The following is a 21,319-nucleotide window of genomic DNA, read 5'->3' on the forward strand; positions in this document are numbered from 1 at the left end:
ATTTCTCTGAATCTGTACTTTTGAGTTAAAAGAGGATTCCCAATTTTCTGGGTTTTGATTTTTACCACATTATTTGGGCATGAGTGGACGGGTTTATTTGGAGCTTGTGGGAATCACAGTCTCTCCTCCCAATTTCCTAATGATCTTTATAGGTTATGTTTCTGATTTTTCAGGTAGACAAGTGGCACACAGTGGAGCAAAAGCAAGTGTAGTTGATGGGGCCCCCCTGGTAGCAACACCCTCTCTGAGTGCCACCACAGTAGTGACAACTGTTTACCAGGAGCCCATCATGAGCCAAGGAACAACTCTGAGCAGTGAGCCTCCACCTGTTGTCAAGGAAGAAGAAAAGAAACAGCTTGATGAGGAGCCCATGGATATGGTGGTAGAGAAACAAGAGGAAACAGACAAAAATGATAATCACATACTTACTGAAATTGTTGAAGCTAAAATGTCAGAAGAGTTGAAACCAATGGATACTGATAAAGAAAGTATAGCTGAATCAAAATCCCCAGAGATGTCAATGCAGGAAGATTGCATTAGTGATGTTGCTCCAATGCAGACCGATGAGCAAACAAATAAGGAGCAGTTTGTACCAGGTCCAAATGAGAAACCCTTGTATACAGCAGAACCAGTGACTTTGGAGGATTTACAGTTACTTGCTGATCTTTTCTATCTTCCATATGAGCACGGTCCCAAAGGGGCACAGATGTTAAGAGAATTCCAATGGCTTCGAGCAAACAGCAGCGTTGTTAGTGTTAATTGCAAAGGAAAAGATTCTGAAAAGGTGAATATACCTTGTTTGTTTACTTTTAATTGTCACTAGCACCAAAACTGTCCCATGATGCCACTAATATCAAGAGAATACCCCTAAAACTTATTTTAAGAAGTATGCTCTCCTGAAACTGACCTGCTATACTTAACCTAGCTACTTAGGAATGAAGGGAACCTGAAGATGTTTTGTAACAATGTATGTCAATGGGCTGTTTTTATTGCTTGTTAAAAATCTGTTAACTTCAATCCCCTGCTACTTAAAAACAATTTCAATTCCTACAAGTGTTAATAGTGTTTCTTATGTAACTTAGTTTCTGAATTTAAAAAGTAATATCCAGAATAGTTTGAATTTTTCTTTTATATGGTTGATCCTCAATAGATTGAAGAATGGAGGTCTCGAGCAGCCAAGTTTGAAGAGATGTGTGCGCTGGTGATGGGGATGTTCACACGGCTCTCCAATTGTGCCAACAGGACAATCCTTTATGACATGTACTCCTATGTTTGGGATATCAAGAGTATTATGTCTATGGTGAAGTCTTTTGTGCAATGGTTAGGTAGGTGCAACAGGAACAATCTTCTCCCAGAGTATAATATGTGTTTTAAAAAAAACATGATTAGTCCACAGGGGAAAACCTCTAAAGAATTGGGTGTCTTATTTTCTTCAAATTCTTTGCCTATGTTTATCCTAAATGTAGGCATAATTACAGACTTCAGTTGCAAGTCATTATGATTAATCACAATGAGCTGATTTCATTTTTCCCCTTGGGCTAATTCAGCATAAATATCTTTTTAATATAATAGAAAATACTGACTTTACTTGTTCTGACTGAATGCATCCTGGACGGAATTCTGTGCCCTTCTCATCAGCCTTCTGCTGATTGGGAATTGAGACACTATGAAATATGACTCTCCATCAGCTCTCTGCTGCTTGCTGTGTCTTGATAACATAATTGCTGTGTTTTGACAGAACCATTGCTGAAATGACTGAAGGGCCTGGCCAAGAGGAAGCTGATCCTCCCAGCCCTATGCGCATGCGAGCTTGAGGACAAGGCTATTCTGGTGCATTAAATCGGATGTTTTCCTCCCTCCACTAAGTAGTTGGTTTTAACACGGGGTGGAAATGATAGGGCCCTGAGATGTTAATGTCTGCTGCATTACAATGACTCTCAACACTTGTATGGGTCTTTTTTTTTCTTTTTTTAAAATTAATTAAATTTTTGGAAACCTCCAACTTGGTAGAAAGCACCAGCATGGCCCAGATTACTCCAAGGACATGACTTTATTTTTCCAGGTTTTAATCCAGTTCTAAGGAATATGTTGTATACTTGCTTATGACACAGCAGGCAGCAATGCTGACTGATTTATGTCATAGTTTTCATAGCTGTCACAAATATCTCAGTGGGTTACAGAGATGTCTCAAACACTGATGTCAATAACATTAGGACTCAGTGGTAAAAGTATTTTTGGTTTTCTGCCTAAATACTTATTAGCCCTTAATTCTTTTTAAGAAAAATTCTTAAGGAAGTTATTAGTGCAGAAAATGAGTTATTTCCATTCCTTAGTCATGTCATCAAATCCTTTTTGGATTAATGTGTAAAAGTGCAGTTTGGAGAAGAAATTTAGGCTTTGTTCTTTAAAATAGTACCTTGTTGCCCTTATAAGGGAAAGGACCTCAGAACTTCTTGTTTAAATGATAAATAGATCGCTTTCCTTCCATGTTACTACCAAGGGAAGACAAATCCTTGTTGGAATTTAAACTTTAGTTTCTCAGGATACTACAAGGACTATTAAATTTAAGGGTTGTTGGGGGTTTTTTGTTTTCATCAAGCATTTTTTTCCCCCATCTCTCCCTTGGGGGGGGTTCAGGGTGGAGTAAGCAGTATGCACCTAGAACTTATAAATCTGATGTTTGGATACTGACATTCAAAGTATTCATTTCATATATTTGTAATGAAACTTTAATGCAAGGATAATTAAAAATTTTAGCTTCTTGACTCCTTAAAACATGCAATATTATATCTCTGTCTCTGTGCTTCTACTTAAGCAGTGAGGTTGAATAGTATTTAGCTCTGGGTATAAATAACTTGGCCAAGAAATATGGAAATACTTATTGTTCTCTCCCCAAGGACAAAAATGTTTTAGGTGTTGTTTTTTCCCCCAGAGCTTATGTTAGGAGTCGTTTTCAAAGAGCTAATTTCTGAGTTTTCGTTACAGTGTAAGATTTAGATTGCATTTAGCATATATAGAATAGATATATTGAGCAGTATTTATCAGAGCATGGGGATATAGATTGGAGTCCTTTTTCCTTCCTTTTCTTTCCAGTCCAGCTGGCATTCAGTCCCTTAAAAGAATGTGATTATCTAGTACTTTTGATTACTAACGACTTCTATTATCTTCTTCCCCATTGTGTACAGATGGGAGAATCTTCAGCACAAGTGTCTACTGCTCTTGGATGGACAGCGGCAGATGTTCATCACGCGTCATGATTAATTAGTTTAAATTGAAAGGTTTTGACTGTGAGGTAGTTCAGGTAGATTACTATGCAGTAGACATGAACTGAAGTCACATTTGCGCAGCGACTGAGGCATTAACAATGGTTTTTATTTACACAGCTCTTCATTCATGCAGCTTTTTATTGTCATAGTTGAAGTGCTAGTTATGTTGTGGTCTCAAAGTGGGGGGTAGTGAAGAAAAATCATCCAAGTTATTGGCTAATCTGTACAAAGTGAGAGTGATAGCTTTTTGATGTGTAAATTATGTTGTTATGGACTGGGGCAGGTTCGAGTCAAAGCCTGAATTTCAACCCTTTTCCATTTTTCTAGATTTGTCTTATGAACTCTGTCCTGTGCTTAGGGGGGAAATACCCCAACCCCAACCCCCCCCCAAAATAGCTCACACCAAAAAAAACAAACCTATAAACCCGAACTTTTGATGGGCTTTTATTGTCAAAACTTGGTTTGCTTTGGGACTGTCTGACTAGCACACTATATTTTATACTTATGAGATTGTTAACTTAAACAGGAGGTAGAATGCTGTCTTCAAAAGGAAAAGAACTTTTGCGCTGCTCATCTTGTCAGAAGACTAGGCAAATGTTCCTAATTCAGTCCTTAAATTTAGCTGTCTTTTCCCTTTTAAATTGTCACTTACATTGTTAATCTCACAGCCCATAAAATGGATTAAATAACAGCTTTAAATTCTCTGTCAAATGCTTTAATGGTTGACCTGAGAAATCAGGTGCTGTTGCACCTTTTTTGGAGAAAGGGGCATATTAGGGTATTAAAAGCCCCATTTGAATTAAATCTCAGAATCTATCAAATTATCCAGTTCCAAATTCTGGTCTCTCTTCCCTGAGAATTGAGGCACCTTGTGTCTTCACTCTTGGCTGTGTTAACTTATTGAGCTATTCTTTTTATTTTTTCTGCTGACCTTAGTTTTCTGACAAGATTAACTCCCTTTTTTCTTTCCCTTACCCTTTCCCTTTCCCTCTCTCTCAAAATATAAAATGTGACTTCAGACAGGTAAAGTTCCTTCTTGGGGCTGTGATAATATAATTTCTCTCTCCATCCATCTGGTAAAATTTGTGGTAGTAGGTCACTCATTTTCGTAGTTTTACAACTTCAAGACGGGATGGATGGCATGATTTGTAACAGCTGTACATAGAGAATATAAGCTTTAGGCTGACAAACTAAGACAGTTTGTTTTTCTTCCCTTATATGTGGGAAGGAATAGAATCTGACTACTTCAAAATTTATTCCTGTTGTGGTTATTGTATATTTGAGGGAGTGGGCATCAATATTGGCACCTTGAAAATTGATTTTTTTAAAAAAGTATTATCACAGCCCTGACCTTGATATCCTGGATTATTATTGTTAGAGAGGTTTTCCACAAAGAATGTATTTGTTGGACGTTTGAGACCTCAGGAAATCCCCTTTCTCGTAACGTTCTCCGCTTGGATCTGATTTCAACAGGGTGTCGTAGTCAATCTTCAGCACAGTTCTTAATTGGAGACCAAGAACCCTGGGCCTTTAGAGGTGGTCTAGCAGGAGAGTTCCAGGTATCAATATGAATTCACAACTGAATTGACATTTTCTTTGTTTTATGAGAAACCTTTTGTTGCGCATCAGATGGCTGGAAGGATTGGTCTGCCGAAGGCTTTCTAGTCCAAAATCCAATTTAGTTCTAGAGCTGGTTTTAAATCAAATTTTCCTCCCCTTTTCACAGTAATTTCTCAAGGAGATGCTGCCAATTCCCCCCGCGCCTGCGATGCGCAGCGGCTTTAGGTATACATTTCACATTGTTTCTTTGCAGGTCGCACAGCATTTTAATCTGCGCCCGCAATGTACAATGCGCGCATGCTTGTCTGCCAGTGGAAATTCCATGAGCAAAAATTTGAATAAAAATGTGAACAAGTGGTAGAGACTGAATTTGGAGCTATAGTAATTCTTTAAAAAAAAAAACACAACTTGTTTTGCTATAAAGCTTTCCATCGATGAAAGTATTAAGTACAGATGGAGCTTCTTATTTGGTGGTTGGATTTGTTCATGGATTTTTCAGGTGCTCTACTTTTTCCCCCCAACAGGTGCTCTGCTGCGCACAGCAAACTGAAGCGCATTGCTTTGGGGATAAAGCGTCTCCTCTGGACAGTTAACCCTCTTCAGACCAAACCTCTCCTCCTGACATTATCTGTTCTGCCATCTTTTAGTACAGAGATGGTCTAGATAAGATTGGTAAAATATATATATGTGTGTGTATATATATATATATATACAAAATTGGAATAGACCTTACCATCCTTTTAAGTCCATCAATGAGCCACTAAAGTTGTATAGTATTCAAATTGAGTAATTTCTATTCAGAAATATCTTGCCCTTGCCCCTGCCCCTGCAAAGTGGTGTTTGCATTAGTAAAACATATCAAACCCCTCTTCTTTAGGCTTGCCTGCAGTAGCCAGTTAATGTTCATTTGGTAATCTGCAGTGCACACCCATGAAACAGTTGACTAATTCTCACTAGTGATGATTCTCCTCCTTTTCTTTCCACAGCGATTGTTGCCAATTGATGGGGCAAATGACCTCTTTTTTCAGCCACCTCCACTGACTCCTACCTCCAAAGTTTATACTATCAGGCCATACTTTCCTAAAGATGAGGTAATGGTCATCTTCTGTATTTACTTGTGACCTGTGGTACACATGTATCTCTACTTTCAGCCCTATGTGTGTGTGTGTGTGTGTGTGTGTGTGTATATAAGTAGGACCTAGGAGTTATTTGTTCCCTCATGAAAAAGTCAAGAATGCAGGGCTGGGATTCCTAAAGAACTCCTGAAGAGTTGGTTTTCCTTCTGCATATTAGTTATAAACATTCACTTGATTGTAAGATGCCAGCTGTCAACGTAACATTACTTTTCCATTTGGTGTCATTGTAATTGTAGCTGGTGATAGAAAATGTGTAATTCTTTGGGCAACTGATTAAATTACTATTCATACTTAAAATAGCTTTATTATTCTTACAAATGGGGAACAGACTGTGAGCTTTTTAAAATTCCTTGGATTTTGCTGTAACTGTTTTAGCTTTTATCCTATAAATGAACACTATCAGTGTTCATAGAAACTTTGAAGTTTTGTGGCCGCTAGGTGGCACAGTGGATAGAGCACTGGCCCTGGAGTCAGGAGGACTTGAGTTCAAATCGACCTCAGACATTTGACACTTACTAGCTGTGTGACCCTGGGCAAGTCACTTAACCCCCAATTGCCTTAACACCCCCCCCCCCAAAAAAAGATACTGTTTTAAAAAAAAAAAAGAAACTTTGAAGTTTTGTCTCAGTTTTCAACTACCTCTGGTTAACCACCTAAAGCTTATATCAGATGAAGCTAGTCTGCTTACTTCTCCCAGTCTCACACTTCTCTCTGACATTACTCTGGTAGATTCTTTTGCCACCTTTCTTGACCCATCATCATGCTGCATTGTATTTTTAGGCATCTGTGTACAAGATTTGCAGAGAAATGTATGACGATGGAGTTGGTTTACCTTTTCAAAGTCAGCCAGACCTTATTGGAGACAAGTATGTACCCTCTAAAAACCTGAATATAGACATTAAGAAACAATTCTTGTTGTTAGCAGTTGAGAAGTGGTCAATAGAATGGAGATAAGCAAGGAACTGGATTTGTGAAGTTAACATTAGCAATGAAGAAAACAGCAACTTCATTGCTTAAAATACTACTGTAATTCTTGAGGGTTGGGCTTCTGAATGATACTCAAGTTTCCCAGTAGGTAAATGAAACCAGATTATCCCTGCTGACACTTTGGTTGGCCTTCATGTCCAATGTACATGAATCTAAAGAATCTTTAAAATGTTGCTTTGTAAAAGTTTATTTCACTTAGTGTACTCTTACTAGCAACTGTTTTTGTAGGTTTTTAGGTTATTCTAGTCCATTTACTATAGGTGAGGATTAAAGTTTTTAAGTAAATACCATGCCAGAAAACCATGCACTGATACTCCTTCCTTTAAAACAGGTTAGTGGGAGGCCTGCTCTCCCTCAGTTTAGATTACTGTTTTGTGCTAGAAGATGAAGATGGCATTTGTGGCTATGCCCTGGGCACTGTGGATGTAACTCCTTTCATTAAAAAATGTAAAATTTCCTGGATTCCTTTCATGCAAGAAAAGTACACTAAGCCAAATGGTGACAAAGAGCTGTCTGAGGCTGAGGTCAGTATTGCTTATATTCAGAATGAAGTACAAATGGGGGAAGTCTGGCACAATCATATCATTGGCTTGTCTTGTGGGGACTAATTCTTAAGACTTATTTCTAGCATTTTTTCCCCCTTAATCTTCCCCTCTTTTCTGTCACCTTACAACCATTTGATGCCTTGGAAAGACTGTTTATAATGTGTACTTAAGTCAAAACATTCTACAGCATACTTTAAGATATTAACCACTGAGAAGCATTAGACTGTAAACTACACCAAGATAGAGGTGATGCCATTGGATTTTTCCCAACACTTGGCAGAGCACTCAGTATATAGTAGGTATTTGTTGAAGTTCATTTCCTTTTTGAGACTGTCTTAATAATACTTTTTTGATAGATGGCTAACTGGTCCTTGCTCAAATGAGCTAAAATTTACGACATTGCACTCCCCCCCCTTTTTCTTTTTTTACTAGGCTTTAAGCTCCTTGAGAATAGGGCTAATAATAACCAAATTTTCTGTCATTTTTTAGAATATTGATAAGTTCGTTAGAAGTAAAAATTTGTAAAAAAAAAAAAAAAATTTAAAACGGGCATGCTGCACTCTGGGTTGGCATAGCCATGGCAGCCCATGTCCTCTCCGGTTGTGTCCACCGCCATCCGGGCCCTGGACCCCGGCGCTCGCCTTGGTGCAGCTGCTGGACTCAATCCTGTGCAGGGCAGCGGCAGAGAGCAGCTGCGGCGGTTCCTGTCCCTGCACACATGCAAGTTTCTGGGTTATCCCTACAGTTGAGCCATCAGTATAGTGACATGCCCCCTCTGACACTGGTGAGCATTAAGGACCGTGTCCTCTATGTCTTGAAACTATATGATAAGATTGATCCAGAAAAGCTTTCAGTATCTTCCCACTTGTTTGGTTTTTTTTTTTTTTTATATATCTTCCCACTTAATGAAAGACCTGGGCTTGGATAGTTTGGACCAACTAGAAATTATAATGGCCATGGAAGATGAATTTGGGTTTGAAATTCCTGACATAGATGCTGAAAAGTTAATGTGTCCACAAGAGATTGTAGATTACATTGCAGATAAGAGAGATGTATGCCAATAAAGGTTTTTTTGGGTTTGTTTTTTAATCAAAGAAGTAGGAAGATCCCAGCGAGTGTCTGAATGTGAGAACACATTATGAGACCATTGCTGCTGTTGTTGGACTATTTCTGTTGGAACTATATTTAAAGTTGTCTAAATATGTGTTGGCGTTTAAAAAATAAATATATAAAGTCAATATTCTCAGGCCTTTTGCATATAGAGTACTGCTTTTATATTAATTCTATTTAATGTTTAAAAGAGATCTCATTGTTAAAAGAACCTTTATGTTAGATGCAAGGGGCTTTTCTGGAATTAAACATTGGAATTGGTACCCCTCCAAAAAAAAAATTTAAAACACTAAAAAAAAAAAGGTTAAAAAAAGATACTTTAGTGACTATACAAGGTAACTTAAGAGTAGTGATTACAAAATATACAAAGGCAAGAACTGGGAAACAGTCTTCATATGTCATTTCTTTTCCCTGTACTTTGGCTTCCAGGCATATACAAGAAAGTAACTGATTCCATATTTTGTCATTTCTAGAAAATAATGTTGAGTTTCCATGAAGAGCAGGAAGTATTGCCAGAAACTTTCCTTGCCAACTTCCCATCTCTGATAAAGATGGACATTCACAAAAAAGTAACTGATCCAAGTGTGGCCAAAAGCATGATGGCATGCTTGCTGTCTTCTCTCAAAGCTAATGGTGAGTGTGGGTCTCTTGGGGAGTAGGAGCCAGAGAGAGACGTAAACATGGGACTAGATAGAAAGATAGAAAACTGAATTAACTAAGAAAACAATCTAAACTGTTTATATATTTATCAATAAGACTACTTTTTCCTTTAAATTGATGTAAGTCTTGTATTTTCTTCCAACTGCCTTTGGAAGATAGGGCTCAAAGGCCAGGACTGTGAAAATATTCTTATTTTGTCATCTCCAAAAGAAAAACCTCAGGTCAAAGTATTGTGACCCTGGCTAGATTACTTGGGCTTAGTTTCTTTACCTTTAAAACAAAATGGAGTTGGGAGCAGCTAGGTGGTGCAATGGATAAAGCATTGGCCCTGGATCAGGAGGACCCGAGTTCAAGTCTGGCCTCAGACACTTGACACTAGCTGTGTGACCCTGGGCAAGTCACTTAACCCCCATTGCCCCAGGAAAAAAAATACAAAAACAAAAAAAGATTAAAACAAAATGGAGTTGACTTAAATTTTAAGATCTCTTTTACCTCTGAGATGCATTTCATTTTTCTTATACTAAGATTAAATTTACAGTGGTTCTCAATTAAGAGTCTTAGAATCTGGGGCAGCTAGGTGGTGCAGTGGATAGAGCACTGGCCCTGGATTCAGGAGGACCTGAGTTCAAATCCGGCCTCAGACACTTAACACTTACTAGCTGTGTGACCCTGGGCAAGTCACTTAGCCCCAGTTGCCTCACCAAAAAAAAAAAAGGTCTTAGAATCTGGGGGGGGGGGCAGGCAATTGGGGTTAAGTGACTTGCCAAGGGTCACACAGCTAGTAAGTGTCAAGTGTCTAAGGCTGGATTTGAACTCAGGTCCTCCTGAATCCAGGGCCAGTGCTCTATCCACTGCACCACCCAGCTGCCCCAAGAGTCCTAGAATCTTAAAAAATAATCTACCCCTTTTAAGAATTTCTCTAAATTGGAAAGCTAAGATGGATTTCATGGTTGGGGAAATAATGCTAAATACCTGGTTTGTTACTCCTTATTGTGTATCCATAGTGCAATGGAAAGATTTCCCAATTTGGAGTCAGAGGACTTGGGTCTACCAGAGGCAGTGGTAGGTAGAGTGCTGGGCCTAGAGTCAGGAATTCCTACATTCATCCAGCAAGATTGTTATGAATCTCAGATGAGATAATTTTTGTACAAATGCTAGCACAGTGCCTGGCACAATTAGACACCTGTATAAATGTTTATGCCTCCCCTTTAAATTATACCTGTTCTATACTGCTTCTGTGTCTTGTATGTCAGTCTCTTTGGGTCTCAGTTTCCTTTATCTGTTTTTTTGTTTTCTTTTCTTTTCGGGGCAATGAGGGTCAAGTGACTTGCCCAGGATCACACAGCTAGTAAGTGTCAAGTGTCTGAGGCCGGATTTGAACTCAGGTCCTCCTGATTCTAGGGTTGGTGCTTTATCCACTGTGTCACCTAGCTGCCCTCTCAGCTTCCTTATCCATAAAATGAAGTCAATAGACTAGATAACCTGTAAGGTCTCTTCTAACTTCAGATCAAAACAGTCTATCAGATTTATTTGAGGCAGATGCACCTTCTGTTTCTAAATGGGCTATGGTGTATTTTCAATATATAAGATTCATCTTACATATACAGCACACAATCTAGATAGGTTGTAACTGAATGGATACAAGGCTTTGTATTTAATGGGTACCCTTGGGAAACTTGTTCATTTTTGGAATGGAGCCCCTCTGTGAATATTTCTCACCATTAGCTCCTTTCCACTTTGGTCTCTGAAAGATTTTCGGAATGGGGGGGAAATATACTGTAACATAAATCAGACCCTTCATCCATCTTAAGAGCTGACATTTACATATACAGTGCTTTAAGGTTTACAAAGCATTTTATATATATATTATATCATTTAAATGAGAATACACATGAGTGCACTACATACAAGGTATGGTTGTGCTCATCTTAAATGAGTATATGGAGACATGTTAAATGATTGACCATGGTCACAAAGCTAAGTAAGTTCCGGTATTGGGGATTAACCCGAGTCTCACATGACTCTCTAAGTCCAGCACTTTCTGTCATACTATGTTCTGTTGTCAGACGTTTTCGGTGGGGTTTATACAGGGATAAAGAATTTTAAATATTGATATTGTATCAGAGTTCATGTATCTGTATTATAATAGCTCCCCTCCTTTACATTTTGGATGTGTTTTTTTTTTTTGTTTTCAGGCTCCCGTGGGGCTTTCTGTGAAGTAAGACCAGATGATAAGAGGATCCTGGAATTCTACAGCAAGTTAGGTTGTTTTGAAATAGCAAAAATGGAGGGATTTCCAAAGGATGTGGTTATCCTTGGCAGGAGCCTGTGATATTCATTGACATTGTGACCTGTCCTAATGTCTTGACAACTCCCAGCTGGGTGGGTGGTGGTTGGGGTCTTCATATAGTCCAGCCTCAGGAGAGGAAGAAGCCAGCCAAGGGGATTGGGGGTAAGGAGGACTATGTGAATCCTCATTCATCACACATTCGGACTATTTGCTGTTCAGAAGAGAGTGCTGCTGGAAATTTTATTTAAATAAGAGTTACGGTCCTCCCTTTCAGGTCTTGTGTCAAGTGCCAAGACATCTTTCTTGCACCTTTAGGGAAGGGGGGTCCTGTCATTAATGAAGTTGGCAGTAGTTCTCTATATCCATATGGTTGCATTTCTCACCCAGAATATCCAACTGAAATCACCTTCTTCATCCTCATTAATTTGTTGAATGATGGGTCCCTTTCCTCTTTGGGTGATATGACAGAAGACAAAATGGTTTCCTTGGAATTTTGATGCTACAGAATGGAGAATCCTGGGTGGGATAGTTGTCATTTAGCAACAGAAAATAAGTAGTGACATGTCTGATTTGGGCAATCTTTTTTGCTTGTTCACAAAACCATGGCCAGTGTCAGTGATGACCATTGGTTCAGGTGTATTGTGCTTAGTAGGGACAAATGTGCAGTTGTCTGTGACAAAAGTCACAAAACACAAACTTGTATATTTCCTTGTATATAAACTAGCTGTATGCTGATTAACCTCTTGTGTTTACTGTTTTTGTAATTTTTCTTTTTTAAATGGAACGGTATTGATCTGAGATGGCACTTTTTGAATAATGTAAAACCATATTGGGGGATGGAGTTAACTTTTCTTTGTCCTTGGCTTTCTTTTTTAAAATTATTTTTAAAGTGCCTCCCACCCAGGGCTACAACATAACCATTTTGGGTACGAAGTCCTGACTTTTGTATGTGAGGCTGATCTGTTACAAGGTTAATGCTATCACTTACTGTCCTAGAAATCAACCACAATAGGTTTAGCATGTTAATATTATAAGTGAGCCCTGACACCTGTCAGGGAACAGGTAGGGTACAGGGAGGTGATCAGGATTTGCCCTTTGTTCAGTTGTCCTTTAATTTCAAGATTTGTTCATACTGGTTTGATTAAATCAGAGTCTTTAATTCCTGCATGTTCTTGTTTTTTAAAGAAATACCAGGATGAGCACACGTTAACCAATGATTTCAATGGTTACCTACTTTACCTGTAACCAGAGATTCTGAAAGCTTCATGTATCTTCATGTATCGCCTCTTTTTTAGGGGTCTGAGATTGATACTGGCAAGTAAATTCTCTACAAGATTTATTATAGCTTTTCCATCACTGCAGGGAGAGTTCCAGACATAGAACTCGCCTACAATCATTTTGGTACCTTATTCCAGCCTTGTGAGGGAAGAAAGAGGGAAATGGATAAAATTTGAAGCCTGTTTTCTTTAAGTGACTGTAGTAGTCATTGGAGTTTTGAGGAAGTCTTAAGTCTTAAGCCTGCTGGACTTTGTTAATTGGCATATTGTGAAGTGAGGGCCCTTTATCCCTAAATATCCAGGGATAAACCCCCACCCAGTGGGAACGAGGCCTTTTCATTTTCAGGTTGGAAACCTTTTCTTTAACAGAAAAATCTGGCCTTTTGAATATCTAGAAACCAATCTGCATTTTTCTTTTTGAAGTGGGTCAGAGAATTCTAACTAAAACTTTATGGAAAGCAGAGTTTAATGTCACTGGCTTTTGAGTGCATCTCAAAGAGTAGCATATAGTTATCTTTTCTCTGAAGGAACAGTTATTCATGAGCACCAGACCCAACTTTGAATTTAGTTGGGATTCCTAGCATTCTGGCCTTATAGCCTGACTTTATAAGTTGCTGATATCTCTTTCTCTCTCCTTTTTAATTAATGTATAGATTCTAACTGTATGGAACAGATGTCCAGGCCAATATCAACACTCTATGATTGTAAAGTCATATGTTAACACATCTTTCATGGTTATGAACTTTCATTAAGGTTGGAATGCCACTTTCATTAATCTGTTTAGATCTTCTAAGTTACCTGTAGAAAATGAACTATAAACTGTATTTGAAGACCATGCAAGAAGCAAAATAAAACTTGAAGTGACTGTTTGTTGTTTGCTTCAACTTGGGCAACCTTGGCCCAGTGAAATTTAGGTCTCTGTCTTGCCCTGCCTTAGGGCCAGGCCTTTCACCTTCCATATCTTTTGTTCATTAACACTGACTCCAGGGTCTGTCTGCCTAAAATAGTAAATCGGGAAGCATCTCCTCTTTTGACCCCAAGGTTTTCCTACTTATATGTCCCTCAGAACAAATCTGGGAATTAGAAGGGGAAGTTGGCTGCTTTCTACTGACAGAGGATAAGCATTGCCCTTTAAAGAACAAACTATCGGGGCAGCTAGGTGGCACAGTGGATAGAGCACCGGCCCTGGAGTCAGGAGTACCTGAGTTCAAATCCGGCCTCAGACACTAAGTGTCAAGTCACTTAACCCCAATTGCCTCACTTAAAAAAAAAAAAGAAAAAAAGAAGTATTAGTGGCAACTAGACTGTTTCAGGTTTTGAGGCCTTCTGAAGAGAGTACAACAGGGATCAAGAATTGTTACTGAAGAAGGTGAGATCTTGTATGAGCAGACTTGATATCCAACAAACATTTTTCTGTTATATACTGAAGCTGGGAATACAAAGATCCTTGAGGATCATCTTTTTTGTTTTTTTAAATCTGTAGACACAGGGCAGCTAGGTGGCACAGTGGATAAAACACTGGCCTTGAATTCAGGAGTACCTGAGTTCAAATCGGGCCTCAGACACTTGACACTTACTAGCTGTGTGACCCTGGGCAAGTCTCTTAACCCTCATTGCTCTGCAACAAAAAAAAACAAAAAAAACTGTAGACACAAAACTATAATCATGTTTGTGAGTAGGTAATTTGAGGAATGAGGGAACATGGCTAAGGGAATGACTTAATGGGTGAAGTGATATATGAGCCAAGCCTTAAAAGGAAAAGGATTGGGGCAGCTAGGTAGTGCAGTGGATAAAGCACCAGCCCTGGATTCAGGAGTACCTGAGTTCAAATCCGGCCTCAGACACTTGATACTTACTAGCTGTGTGACCCTGGGCAAGTCACTTAACCCCAATTGCCTCACTTTAAAAAAAAAAAAAAGGAAAAGGATTCTGGGTGTTAAGTAAATATCAGGCTTAGGGAATTGCTTGTGCAAATAAACTGAAGTAGGAGTATGTCCCATTGTGACATAGGATAATAGTCTCCTGCTCCCCAGATATGTTCCTGGTAACTAGGACTTGGGTCTTTAAACATACAAATACTGTTGTTGGCTTAGAATCAGTGTTCAAACTTTTCATTTTATAGAAGTTACCTCTTAGATCTTCCTAAAGTAGCAAATGAGTGGCAGAACTGATACTTGGTCTTTTGACTAAACTTAGAGGCAGTAGAAATAACTTATTCATTCAACAAGCATGTAATAAATGCAGCCACTCTGTATTAGATAAGTTTGATGGACTCAAGTTTACCTTCTCTGAGGGAAAGTTAATTTCTTAGGGAGGGCACTAGTATCTCAAGAAGTCAGGTCTTGTGCAGGGCTGGACCTCAAAGAAAGTTAGGAATTTCTAGAGACTGAGGTGAGGAAAAAAGTGTATTCCTGGTATTTGGGTCAGCCTGTGCAAAAGCTAGGAGACAAGATAGAATGCCTTCTAAGGGAGCCAACAAGTAACCCATGTTGGCTGGAGGGTGATAACTTGGAAAGGGAGGTTATGGGGCAGCTAGGTGGTGCAGTGGATAAAGCAATGGCCCTGGATTCAGGAGGACCTGAGTTCAAATCTGACCTCAGACACTTGATAGTAGCTGTGAGACCCTGGGCAAGTTAACCTTCACTGCCCAGCAAAAAAAGGGGGTGGGGGGGGCGGCTAGGTGGTGTAGTGGATAGAGCACTGGCCCTGGAGTCAGGAAGACCTGAGTTCAAATCCGGCCTCCGACACTTAACACATACTAGCTGTGTGACCCTGGGCAAGTCACTTAACCCCAATTGCCTCACCAAAAAAAGGGGGGGGAGGGGGGGACTGGAGTCATATTGTAAAGAGATTTAGATGCCAAATAGGAATGTTTTTCTAGGGGCAGTTGGGAGCTGCTGGAACTTCTTAAGCTGGGGACTGTGATGATTATATTCTAGAAATGACAGTTTGGCAGCTGTGAAGAATTAATTGGAAAGAACACAAGTTACTGCAGTAGGTCATGTGAGAGGTAGGTAATAAGAAACGGACTGAACTAGGCAGTTCTGTTCCATTGTATGTCCTTGAATAAGTCATTTTATCTTTGGGGCCTTCAGTTTCTTCTATAAAATGTTTGCAGTAGGTGCTTGCTAAGGTCCCTTAATTCTATAACGCTCTTTCCTCTTCACTGTGCTGAGTAGAGGAAAATAAGTAGGATGCCAAGGATTTGACCTATGCTTAGGAGATGGATGGAGCCAGAAGCCAAGACCTCCTTCCTTATTCCTCATTAGGTCCAACCTCTAATTTGTGTTGTAGCTCTTAAGGCCAAAAGACTTGAATAAGCATATTTTGAATTGGAATGATCAGTCTTGGCTATGGGGGAGGGAACCTGCTGGAGTGAACCTGGAACTTCTAGCCCACTTTGACAGTCTTTACACAGGAATCACCAACCAATGTTGGCCCAACATCACAGGCTAAAAGGAGACTCAGATTCTAATCCTCACTGGGAAAAGAAAGTCTAAGTAGATTGCAAGGGGCTAAAGACTTTGATAAGGCTTTGAATTGCAACATCCCAGCCTACTCTTTCAGGTAAAATTTTTGTTTAGGTGGGTTGTTTTTTTGTTGGGTTTTTTTTAGCATTTGGGGAGGTGGGGGGGTCAGGGAGCAACATTTCATATATCATCTAAGTTTAGGCTAGACAATAACATAGGAGAATAAGAAATGAGTGGTCTATTCTACTAGACTTGGTAGACATACACATATACTCCCTTTACCAGACAGGTTTTTCAGGATGTTTGCTTTCTGACTTTCCACTACGGCCTTCAGTGGGAACAAGTAAACTGGTTGGAAACTCCCAGCTGAGCCAGGAAGACAAGGTTAGTGAGTTAGAGGATTGAAGGCAGGGGGATGAACAACACAATTTAGAAATTGGGAATTGGAAGAGAGACACAACTGTCCTTTGACTCCTTTGGTTGGGGTGTGGGGGTGGCTGTACATACTTAAATCTAATGTCCTGTATTGTTGTTATCTGTCATCCTGGGCACTACTAAGAAATCAATCCAACAAGTGGAACACATTTCAGGGTCCCATGACACTACTACCTACACCTGAGAGAAAGCATAGAAACATCTGGATGCCCTGAGACAGAAAGTGTCTTTACCTCTCATCAAAGTGGAGGTGCTGAGCCTAATTTTGCTTGACTATGAAGCAGTACTGGGGTTAGGTCTTACTGGTACATGCTGTTTTGGGGTGGTGGGCTTTTTTCCCCCCAGTGTCATAAAAACAAGAGTTGTAGGCCTTAGTGTGAGAATTGTTGAAGAGGGGTACAGTTGAATTTTGCCAAACAATTCCTTTTTCAAAAGTTGACAGGTGTGGAGAGGAAGGGAAATTAAGAGGAGAAAGTTTCTGAGTCTCATACCAAATAGTGGTGTGAGGTGTGGAGAAGACTCATCATCAATCTACAAGCATTTAGTAAGCACCTATTAATTGATGAAGCTGTAAGTGTCAGTCACTACCAGGCACTAGGGAAAGAGAATACAATAATCTCAGCCCTCAAGGAATTTCTATAGAGGTGCTAATGTAGGTATGCTCTTGGGTTCTATCCTTTTGTTATGTTGCACAGTACATGGCACAGTCTTTAATAAATGCTTGGTGCCTTGCATTTTTTCTTTCCACCCATTCCAATTCTTTCAGAGTAGCTTCTAAGTGCATTGATTTATGTGAATTATCAGTTTTTCCATCTCTACATAATACTTAGTAAATTAGATAAGGAACTCCAGTTAGGTCCTAAAATTCACTTGGCAGGTAAATCCTAAGGTGCTGTCTAGGTTGTCAGCCTAGGGGCCATGCATGATAACCAGGAAAGCTTGCTTTCTAAGCATACTGTCAGGCTTGCTGATCTAATACCTTCCTAGTCGGCAAGGACAAACGAGGGACTGGGATTTCATTGGCCCTGGATTATCTGCCTAGGAGGAAAGCCAGCTAGCTAAGCAGAAAGGCAGCCATCTCAGAAGCTACTGTCGCTGTTCTTGGAACTGAAGAGGGTCAAGCCCTGAGCCTGCCGGAAGCTGCCCCACCTTCTGCTACAAGACTACTTTGGGGCGGGCCAGGTAGGTGGTGCAGTGAATAGAGCACAGAGCACCAGCCCTGGATTCAGGAGGACCTGAGTTCAAATCCAGCCGCCTCAGACACCTAACACTAGCTGTGTGACCCTGGGCAAGTCACTTAACCCTAACCCTCATTGCCCTGCCAAAAAAAAAATAAAGATTACTTTGGGGGGAACCATAGAGGAGAGGAATCATTCTGGCCCCTGCTGCATAGTGGCAAGAAGTCAGCTTGCTGATGTAGAGGTGCCTGTGGCAAAGTTCGAGTACCCTGGGGCACCCCCCTCCCCGTGGGTGTGTCTGTCCTTCGGTAACTTTGTTCTTTGGGAAGGAATGGACTCCTACCTTTTGGCCCTGGGTTTTGGCCTGCTAGGTAGCAGGGAGGGAGCAAAGATAGGACCCTCCACTTTCCAATTTGTACTATCTCCTGGTCTGAATGGGGTAGACGAAGCTCTAAAGCTTCAGGCCTAAGGCAGGAGGGAGACAGAAGGAAGCCCGGTGCCCCAGATTTTTACCGCTCAACTCGCTCTTCTGGATGGAGCTGATCAGTGTCTGGATGTGCCAAAGTCAACCGCCCCCATGGTCCGATGGCTGCTTCCCCTTTAAGAGGTGCGGCCGGAACCGGCGACAGTCCCTTGCTTTGTGCGTGCTGGGGGTGGAGTTTGTAGACGGTCCCTGCAGCATGGCCGCCGCTTCAGCCACCTGGGCGTTTCAGGCACAGGAAAGCCGGGCCCGACCTGGGGGAGGGCTGGAAGCCTTGAGGTTGAGGGGCCTAGGCCCAGTCACCATGGACAGCTTCTTCGGTACCTGATGGGGCAGGGGAAGTGGGGGCTACAACCATTCAGAGTGAGCGGGATGGGCTTGGGAAGGAAGACAGCTGGTGCTGATGACCGAGGGCTCCGGAGCGACCCCTAACTCTCTACCCTCCTCCAGCTGTTCGGGCCGAGGGGGAGAGAGTGTGATTCTCCGAGGTGTTTGAGGTGGGAGGAGTAGGGGGGCCAGATGTGGGCCCCACGTGGAGAGGGTGGAGCCGGAGGGGGGGGGGAAGGAATGAGCAGAGTAGCCACGTGGGAGGGAGGGGGTAGGACTTGGCGAGAAAGAAGCACTCCCAGGGCTACCCCAATGCCCCCCCCCATCTCCCTTCCATTCTCCACTGCACCCACCTTCCCAGGTTGTGAACTGTCCGGTCAGGCTAGGTCCTACACCTTCAAGGTAGAGGAGGACGACAATACGGAGCATGTGCTGGCACTGACCATGGTGAGGGGATCCTCATGTCTTTGTAGGCTTCCTTCCCTGATCCCGCTCTATGCATCCGGCTAGGACTGGATAGAGAGATGCCCTATCACTGTCTCTATCCAGTGTCCAGAGAATGGCATACCCCTTCCAAGGCTAGGGATGCAGACACCATGATCCCTGGACTCCCAGACTAACCAACTACAGCAAAGCTACTTCTAGGAAACCTTCCATAACTAATCCTCTTCACTGGGTATGTGGCCTAGTGTATGAGGGCAAAGGGATGGGTGTGGGTGCGGGTTTATCATTCCAGTGAGTCTGAGCAATTCACCTGAGCCAGGAACCTCTCCTGTTCAGTCTGCTGAGCAGGTGGCCTAGGTGACTGTGAGGCCTTAGTTCTGTCATCTCCACCCCAGCTCTGCCTCACAGAAGATGCTAAGGAGGAGTGCAACATTGTGGAGGTGGTAGCCAGAAACAGTGACAATGAGGAGATTGCTGTACCAGTGGCCAACCTGAAACTGTCTTGCCAGCCCATGGTGAGAATAGCCCCTCACCCTTGCCCCTTGCCCCCAGTCTGACAATGGGGCTTTGTTTTCATTTTTGTCCCTTCCCATGGAACTCAATTGTACTTTTCTCCATTCTTTACTCCCCCAGCTCAGCCTAGGTGACTTCCTACTCCAGCCTCCAGTGACCTTCCACCTGAAGTCTGGCTCTGGCCCTGTTCATGTCAGTGGGAGGCACCAGATTGGTGAGGGAGCTGTGGAGATACCAGACTACTCTCTTCCTGAAGCATCCTGTCTTTCACCTTCAGCACTATATATGAGCTATAGAGACCAAATTTCCTAGCCATTCAAGACTATAATCAGGCACCTTCCTACTTTGAGACCCTTTTCTCCAAGCCAGTCAGACAATTCTCTCATTGATCCCATCCATGCCAGACCTGGACTATGGCCTACCTTATTCCCCTGCGTGGAATGCTCTTCCCCGCCCCTTCCCCTTGCATTGACTTTTTTTTTTTTTTTGGTGAGGCAATTGGGGTTAAGTGACTTTCCCAGGGTCACACAGCTAGTAAGTGTTAAGTGTCTGAGGCCGGATTTGAACTCAGGTCCTCCTGACTCCAGGGCCGGTGCTCTATCCACTGCACCAGCTGCCCCCTCCCCCCAATCGACTTTTAAACTATCCAAATCCTACCTCTCCTAGCCAGCTCAACCTTCTTTCCTCTGGTAAGCATTCCCTTACTAGAAGCCTTGACATTCAGTGGTAGTATTATCATCAGGAAACAATTCTGTAATTGTTCTTTCCTTGCCTCCTCTGTGGATGCTATTATCCCAGCCAGTCTATAAACTTTCCAAGGATTGAATGACAGTGTCTGGTGGTAGTGATGTCTTGTCCTAGGGAACCCCTGCTCCTAGTGTGTCCCCCTTCAACGTGCCTGATTCTAAGTCCAGGTACACAAAGTGGCTCAAAAGACACAGGAGCATGCCCTCTCCCCCTCCCTGATGCTGATGGTCCATTTGCTCACTAGTATCTATGGAGGACAGTGATCTCTCTGAAGAAGATGAGAGTGAAGACAGGGACCCAGAACTTCTGCCCATTCTGCCTGCCAAGAAGAGGCAGGGGAGGTCATAACTGGCAAGGGTAAGTGGGCAGGGATTTCCACCCTCCACTATCTCACTAGGGGTATAATGGGCAGGAAAGAAGGAGATGGATCCTTTCTTCAATACCCAAGTCCCAGGGGTTAGATGATGGGACTGTTAAGGGCTGAGCTTCTGACATGTCCTATCTCTTTTTGTCTTTTCAGGATCACAGTTGTCTCTCTCTCCTACTCACGTGGTCCTGTTTCTCCTGGATGTTTCAAAAGTGTTTTGGTTTTTTGTTTGTTTTTTAAGTGAGGCAGTTGGGGTTAAGTGACTTGCCCAGGGTCACACAGCTAGTAAACTGTTGGGTGTCTGAGGCCAGATTTGAACTCAGGTCCTCCTGACTCCAGGGCTGGTGCTCTATCCACTGTACCACCTAGCTGCCCCCAAAAGTGTTTTTTTTGGTTTTGTTTGTTTTTTAAGTGAGGCAATTGGGGTTAAGTGACTTGCCCAGGGTCACACAGCTAGTAAGTGTTAAGTGTCTGAGGCCGGATTTGAACTCAGGTACTCCTGAATCCAGGGCCGGTGCTCTATCCA

General features: G+C 41.7%; 2 protein-coding genes across 3 annotated transcripts in view; both read left to right on the forward strand.

The window, feature by feature from the left end:
* Window positions 1–13,700, forward strand: part of OGA (O-GlcNAcase) — a 31,104-nt gene extending 17,404 nt beyond the window's left edge. For both annotated transcript variants that reach the window (XM_043980699.1, XM_043980700.1), the window contains exons 9-16: window positions 174–784; window positions 1,151–1,325; window positions 4,740–4,825; window positions 5,813–5,917; window positions 6,743–6,828; window positions 7,281–7,473; window positions 9,078–9,237; window positions 11,460–13,700. In XM_043980699.1, the coding sequence (XP_043836634.1) occupies window positions 174–784; window positions 1,151–1,325; window positions 4,740–4,825; window positions 5,813–5,917; window positions 6,743–6,828; window positions 7,281–7,473; window positions 9,078–9,237; window positions 11,460–11,596 (1,553 nt within the window). In that variant the 3' untranslated portion in view covers window positions 11,597–13,700. The remainder of the gene's footprint in view (window positions 1–173; window positions 785–1,150; window positions 1,326–4,739; window positions 4,826–5,812; window positions 5,918–6,742; window positions 6,829–7,280; window positions 7,474–9,077; window positions 9,238–11,459) is intronic.
* A 4,874-nt stretch (window positions 13,701–18,574) lies between these two features.
* Window positions 18,575–21,104, forward strand: NPM3 (nucleophosmin/nucleoplasmin 3). The gene is made up of 6 exons (XM_043986704.1): window positions 18,575–18,715; window positions 19,084–19,169; window positions 19,562–19,681; window positions 19,800–19,893; window positions 20,671–20,783; window positions 20,947–21,104. The coding sequence occupies exons 1-5, from the start codon at window positions 18,595–18,597 to the stop codon at window positions 20,772–20,774; spliced, it is 525 nt and encodes a 174-aa protein (XP_043842639.1). The 5' UTR covers window positions 18,575–18,594; the 3' UTR covers window positions 20,775–20,783; window positions 20,947–21,104.
* The last annotated feature ends 215 nt before the right edge of the window (window positions 21,105–21,319 follow it).

This window comes from Dromiciops gliroides, chromosome 2 (genome assembly GCF_019393635.1).
Source record: "Dromiciops gliroides isolate mDroGli1 chromosome 2, mDroGli1.pri, whole genome shotgun sequence".
NCBI lineage: Eukaryota > Metazoa > Chordata > Mammalia > Microbiotheria > Microbiotheriidae > Dromiciops > Dromiciops gliroides.